This window comes from Chlorella variabilis (assembly GCF_000147415.1).
Source record: "Chlorella variabilis unplaced genomic scaffold CHLNCscaffold_6, whole genome shotgun sequence".
Lineage (NCBI taxonomy): Eukaryota > Viridiplantae > Chlorophyta > Trebouxiophyceae > Chlorellales > Chlorellaceae > Chlorella > Chlorella variabilis.
This window is the reverse complement of record NW_005435082.1, coordinates 664,523-670,833: the sequence shown is the minus strand read 5'-3', so window position 1 is coordinate 670,833 and position 6,311 is coordinate 664,523. Positions and strand designations below refer to the sequence as shown.

At 70.0% G+C, this 6,311-nt stretch overlaps 1 protein-coding gene across 1 annotated transcript in view; it reads right to left on the bottom strand.

Moving 5' to 3' along the window:
* Positions 1–6,088, bottom strand: part of CHLNCDRAFT_34870 (hypothetical protein) — a gene marked incomplete at its 3' end in the record, with an annotated part of 7,845 nt that extends 1,757 nt beyond the window's left edge. Inside the window, exons 1-16 of the mRNA XM_005849031.1 lie at positions 5,828–6,088; positions 5,570–5,689; positions 5,239–5,337; positions 4,832–4,951; positions 4,448–4,541; positions 3,977–4,149; positions 3,544–3,717; positions 3,159–3,266; positions 2,678–2,933; positions 2,268–2,392; positions 1,822–1,960; positions 1,448–1,572; positions 1,116–1,232; positions 821–904; positions 428–538; positions 28–192 (exon numbers count right to left, since the gene is read on the bottom strand). Of these exons, the coding sequence (XP_005849093.1) occupies positions 28–192; positions 428–538; positions 821–904; positions 1,116–1,232; positions 1,448–1,572; positions 1,822–1,960; positions 2,268–2,392; positions 2,678–2,933; positions 3,159–3,266; positions 3,544–3,717; positions 3,977–4,149; positions 4,448–4,541; positions 4,832–4,951; positions 5,239–5,337; positions 5,570–5,689; positions 5,828–5,866 (2,049 nt within the window). The 5' untranslated portion in view covers positions 5,867–6,088. The remainder of the gene's footprint in view (positions 1–27; positions 193–427; positions 539–820; positions 905–1,115; positions 1,233–1,447; positions 1,573–1,821; positions 1,961–2,267; positions 2,393–2,677; positions 2,934–3,158; positions 3,267–3,543; positions 3,718–3,976; positions 4,150–4,447; positions 4,542–4,831; positions 4,952–5,238; positions 5,338–5,569; positions 5,690–5,827) is intronic.
* Positions 6,089–6,311: the final 223 nt, after the last annotated feature.

Here is a 6,311-nt window from a genome sequence, read left to right as displayed (position 1 = left end):
TCCACCCGCGCAGTCGCCGCGCCGCACCTGCTGCGTGCGCTTCTCGTGGCGCTTCTTGAGGATGAGGGGCTTGGGCAGCAGCATCCAAGGCACCGCCACAAAGGCCACCAGCAGCAGGAAGACCTGCACCTGTGCCTGCCCGGCAAACAGCTGGTTCTCGGGGCACGCGCCGCCGCAGTCGACGTCGCCGGGCTGCGGAGGAGGGGGGGGAGAGGGGAGCAGGCGCAGGGGTGTGCACGTGTGTGTGGGGTATGTGCGTGTGTGTGTGCGTGTGCGCGAGGCAGGGGTGAGGCAGGGAGCAGGGGGAGGGGGGGGCAGAGCAGAGCACACCCCTGGTGGCGCCAGCCCGCGGGCCTCCCTCCGCCGGCGCAACCGCAGCCGGCGGGGGGCGCCTCCCCTCCCCGCCACCCCTCCCCTGGCGACTCACCGACAGGAACATGTAGATGAGTGTGTGGTAGAGGTCTGCTGTGGAGCCTGTGGCCCACTTCATGACGATGAGGATGCAGAGGTAGCCAAACAGGGCGTTGAGGAAGATCATCTGCGGACAGAAGGGCGGCGGAAGGCGGGGGGTGGGGGCAGCAGGTGCAGGGCGGGCTGGCGGGTGTGCGAGGCCTGGCAGTGTGTGCGTGTGCATGTGTGTGGGGTGTGTGGAGGGGTGCGGCCCCGAAGAACGCAGCTGCCCTGGTGCCGGGCAGGGCTGCGGCAGCCGGGCCGGAGCCGCGGCCCGCAGCATGATTCGACACTGTATGGCGCCGCCAGCCACCACCCCCCACACACAACCCCCGACCACCCCCGACCACCCACCCCCGTGGCCCCCCACCTGTGGTATGAACTCGCACACCGTGGACAGCATGTCTGAGAAGTAGCGCTGGTTGAAGAAGGACAGGATGATGCCCGCGTTCATCTGAGGGGAGGGCGGGGGGGCGCCGCAGGGTGAGGGAGGTTGAGAGAACGAGGCCAGGGGCAGGCGCCATAAACACAAGGGAGGGTTGTGCAATCGACCCCCCCCAGCCTACCCGCCCGCCCGCCCGCCAGCCTGCCACCACATGAACCCATGCCTGCCAACAAGCCTGCCGCCACACCAACCCCGCGCCCCACCCGGCCCCCATGCCCACCTGCACCACCCCCATCAGGATGCTCATCTTCATCTTGACAGAGTTGAGGAACTGCAGCTCGGTGCGGGTGCCGTGCCAGGCGGGGTCCACGCCAAACACAAAGGGGCTGCCGGGGGTCTGCGGGGGGCGCACGGGGGGGTGGGCGGCGGGCGGGGCGGGGCGTCAGCCAGCACCCTTCCAGCCACCCGCCAGCCGCCCACCCACCAACAAGCACCCGGCTGCGCCGCCGGCTCCCCTGCTCGCGCCGCCTTCCACCATGCCACACCTCTCCCTCCCACCACCACGCCGCCCCAGTCCCCTCCCCACACCCGCACGCCGCCCACCCAACCCACCGTCATGTCCAGGCCGGTGGTGAAGGCGGAGGGGCACAGCTCGGGCTTCATCTGGATGGCCACAGCATCGGTCAGCTTGTGGTTGGTGGCGCAGGCAAAGCGGGTGGTGCCAAACAGGGTGGTCACTGCGGGGGCGGGGGCAGAAGGCGGGGGAGGGGGCGGCGGGGTGAGGGCAGGGCGAGGGCAGGGGGCCCCGGCAGGAGGGCGAGCCAGGCTGAAGGGGACAGGGCGCAGCAGGCTGCAGCATGCGCGAGCATGGCTGCGAGGGGCGGGAAGGGCCCGTCCCCTTTGCTCAGACGTGGCCCCAGGCGCAGCCCGCCGCCCGGCGCGGCAGGCACGCCTGGCCCAGGGCCCACCAAGCGCATTTAACTCACCTACTGAGAACATTTCGTTGTAGATGAGTCCTGTGTAGATGGAGAAGAGAGACATGAGCAGGATGATGTAGCGGCCGCCAAACATCATGCCCAGGATGTCGCCCAGGTCCTGCTTGGCCATCTGCCGCTCGCGCAGCACCTGCGGGGCGGGGAGGGGGGGCAGGGAGGGAGGCGGGGGAGGAAGGGAGGAGGGGGAGGGGAGGGAGGCACGAGGGAGGCAGGGAAGGAGGGAGGGAGGAGGTCAGCAGGCACGGGCAGAAGGGGCAGAGGCACGGGGGCCTGGGAGGAGGCGAGGAGGTGACGCCGCCAAGCAGCGCAGCGGCTGCATGCACGCAACCAAGCTACGAGGCAGACCAGGGGCCTGCCTGCCACCCGCACCACTGCTGCCACCGGCACCGCTGCTGCCACCGGCACCGCTGCTGCCACGAGCTGCCGCCGCCGCTCACCAGCACGAGGGCGAACATGAGCATGAGGAGGCCGTGGCCGATGTCGCCAAACATGACGGCAAACAAGAAGGGGAAGGAGATGATGGTGAAGACGGCGGGGTTGGCCTCGCGATACCGTGCGATGCCTGCGGTACGTGGCAGTGTGCGGCGCAGTATCAGTATCAGGCAGGGGGCTGAGGTGTGGAGAGGTGCGAGCATGGCAGCCGATTTTGGTGGCATGGCGGTGGCATGGCCCCTGCCGGCTCCACCGCCTGTGCCTCTATAGCCCTGACGCCCACCCACCCACCACCTGACGCCCAACCAAACCACCCAAACCAGACACACACCCCAAATAGCCCCGCCAGCCTCACCCAGACCCTCTGACAACAAAAACAAACAAAACAGAAACGAATAAAAAAAGGGAGGCTCACCGTAGGCATCCACGATGTCCTGGAAGGCCGCCGTCTGCTTGGCGGTCTGGTGGTACGTCGGCGGCGGCTCGTACGTGATCATGGGCTGGAAGACGGTGCCGACGGGGGAGGCGGCGCGCGCGGCCGCCGTGCGCAGCGCGTCCTGCACCCGCACCTTGGCCGCCACCGGCACCCAAGCCTCCGCCACCAGTACCTTGCGCGTCACATCCACGCTGAGCTTGTTCAGGGTGTGGTAGATGCCCTTCTCGCGCCGCACCTGCGCGCACGGGGCGTGGTGAGGGCATGTGTGGGTGTGAAGGGGAGTCGCGGGAGGGCAGAGGCAGAGGCGGAGACTGAGGTTGTGCTTCGGCAGCACAGCAAGAGGCCAAGGTGCCCAGGCAGGCGGCCACAGCGGCGGCACCAACAAGCAGGGGCAGGCGGTGCCGCCGCGGGTGCAGGCGCGGGTGGGCAGGGTCCGGCGGCGGCGGGCCACGACCCTCACCTGCACGCTCCAGGCATCCAGGTTGAGCGCGATGGCCTGCAGCACGCCCTCACGCAGCCGGTCCCCCGCCTCCAGCGTCGTGTGCAGCTCCCGCAGGCGGCCGTTGACCTGCGGAGGGAGAACCAGGCAGCAGGGGGGCCAGAGGGCAAGGGAGAGGCTCGTGAGGGGATCAGCAGGCAGGCCGGCGGGAAAAGGAGGCGGCCTCAGAACCCTCAGCCTGCCGCCTCGAAGCCGGCGAGCCAGCCCGCGCGCTCCCAGGCGCGCTCAAGCCACCCGCCCACGCTGCGCTGCCGAGCCAGCCGCCAGCGCACATGCCCTGCCGAACGCCACACGCCCACGCACGCCCAACCTGTGCAACAGACGCCTAACAACCCCAGGCCCCCACCTCTGCGTTCATCTGGCGCTGGCGGGAGAGGTCGTCGGGGAAGGGGTAGCGGTTGGCGGAGAAGGCCTCGCAGATTTTGAGGATCTTCTGGCGCGCGCGCTCGCCCGCAAAGAACACCACAAACACCGCCTTCTCCTGGCGCTCGCCCGTGGCGGGGTCCGCTACGGAGCCGACCTGCGTGCGTGTTGTGGGTGGGTGGGTGGGCAGGGCAGGGGGTGTGCGGGGGTGGGTGGGCGAGGGACGGCGGGCGAGGCGGCACGGGCCGGCGTGCGGGATGCAGGCGGAACTAAGGGCCCGCATGCCTGGTCCCCTCCCCAGCCCAACTGAGGAGCACACACCACACCCCGCCCACAACCACCAAACACTAGACACAGGCGCGCGTTTCTTTCATTCTGTCTTTCTTTCTTTCTTTCTTCGGCAGTCTCCCTCTCACCGGCGTGAACTTGAGGAACATGTTGCCGCGTGTGGCGCGGAAGAGCAGGCGCTCAAAGGGCGCCAGCTTCTCGACCGGGATGGTGCCCGCCACAAACCCCAGCTGCACCGCCTTGGGCTCAAACGCCTGCGCGCTCTCCAGCAGCGGCGCACCTATGTCGGGGGTGACGGCGCCTGGGGGGGTGGGCGTCAATTCGGGGGGGAGGGGGGGCACGGGCAAGGCAGGAGGCGGGTCAGCGGCCGCGGGCGGGCGGCCGGGCAGGCAGGCAGGGCAGGGAGGCGGGCTGGAGGGCGAGGCGCCGGGGCGGCCGCGCGGCCCGGACAGAAAGGAGGCTGCGCAGGCGCAGGAGGCGGCGGCAGCGGCAGCACCGCCAGCGTCCCAGGAACAGGCAGCCGGCGCCGGCAGCGGCAGCACCGCCAGCGGCACAGGCACCAGAACAGGCAGCGGCAGCCGGCGGCGGCGGCGGCTCACTGTCGGAGTAGGCGGCGGTGGCGCTCTCGCGCTGTGCGCGGTCGGCTGAGGAGCGGGCATCCTCAAAGAAGGACGCCGCCCGCTCCAGCACCAGCTGCGGCAGAGGAGGGAAGAGGCGACGGGCAGGCGGCGGCAGCAACACACGTCGTCAGCCACACCTGCCAGGCCACCACCACCACCTGCCGTGCCGCGCCGAATGCCAGCGGGCCCCCCACAAAGCCCAGGCTGCAGCAGCCGACAGGGCGCAAACCGGCTGACTGTAGCGGCCCCAGGAGGCACCAGCCGACGCCCCCGCAGGCGTGCTAGCAATCCCCCGCGCCCAGCAGGCATACTAGCACCCCCCGCAGGGCCCCTGCAGCCCAGCGGCCACCCCTCCCGCCGCACCTGCAGCTCCAGCAGCTCGTTGTGGGAGCGGTGCAGGCGGTCGGAGTTGCCGTTGAGCTCCAGCAGCTCCCCCTCCAGCTGCGCCAGCTTGGCCTCCAGACCATCAAAGTCCAGCGCACCCTGCGGGGCGGGGGGGCGGCGGCGAAGAGCAGGGGAGGGGCAGGGGAGGGTTCAGGCGGGGAGGCGACGATGATGATGGCATGTGGGCACACGGCGGAGCCTGATGCAGAGGTGCAGCGCGGCGGCGGCGGCAGCCCTCCCCATGCAGCAGCAGAGACTGCACACAGAAGCACACACACACGCGCACACACACACAATCACACACGCACATGCACACGCGCGCGCGCGCACACACACACGCACGCACGCACGCACGCACGCACGCACAGAAACACGCGCTCAAGCACCTGCTCGGAGGAGAGGCGGGGTGCGACGGGGATGCCCGCCTTCTCCACCTCCGCGGTGAAGAAGCGCAGCTGGCGCGCCATCTCGTCGCACCGCTTGATCTGCGGCAAGGGGCGGGGCGCGGCGGCGCGGCAGTGAGGCGGACGCCGCACAGCAGGCAGGGCACGCAGGCCGGGGACGGCGCGGGGGGACGGCAACGCCTCTTCCTTTGCGCCTGACTCGCAGCCCCGCCGTCGCCATGCCGCCACCCGTGCGCCTCCACCTCCCGCCTCCAGCAGACATGCCCCCCATGAGAACAGCAGCCGCCGCTGCCTCCCGCCGGCCAGCACCCACCTGGTTGGCGTAGGTGCGCTGGAAGGCGGTGCGGTCGGCGTTGAGGTCCTTGAACTGAAGCATGCCCACCTCGCCCAGCGCAGCCACCGTGTCGTGGGCGGCCTCGGCCGGGATCATCAGCTGCGGGAGGTCCAACGGAAGGAGGGTGGCATGGTGCGAGGGTTTGGGGGGCAGCAGCGAGCCGCCGCGGCGGGGCGGCTAGGGCAAGCGCCGCCCCATGATCTGGGGGGGCTGCGATCGTGCCTCCTGCGGGCCCACCTGGCACAGCTGCATCTCCTCGCTGCGGAAGAGCTCCATGATTGCGGCTCCCCCTCGACTCCAGCCACGCCGCGCCTCGAACACCCTTGCTGAACCGCGGTCAGGGTCCTCGGTCGGCAGGCTCCAGTCTGGAGGCGGCCTGTGTTCCACGTCCCAGGCAAGGGGAGACGCGGAAGCAGGGGACTGGCGCTTGGGGGTTCTCCTCCTGACGTTTTCTGTGCTGAAGGAAATGGTGCCTGGTTCTAATACACGCCCTACGCCATGTACTGAGAAGACGCTGGCGGGCTGGATGGGGCGAACCAGGCCAGTTGGCGCCCGCAGACGAAAACCCTGCTTTCTTGCGCCCCAGATCAGCCTGTGGCGCGCTGTTTGGCTGTTTTGGCCGCCCTGACAGCCTGCCACAAGCATTGATCGCCAGCAGGGGGCCTGCACGATAGTTTCCCGCCAGTGGGAGGCCAACCTCCTCTGCTCCCCAAGCTCTCGG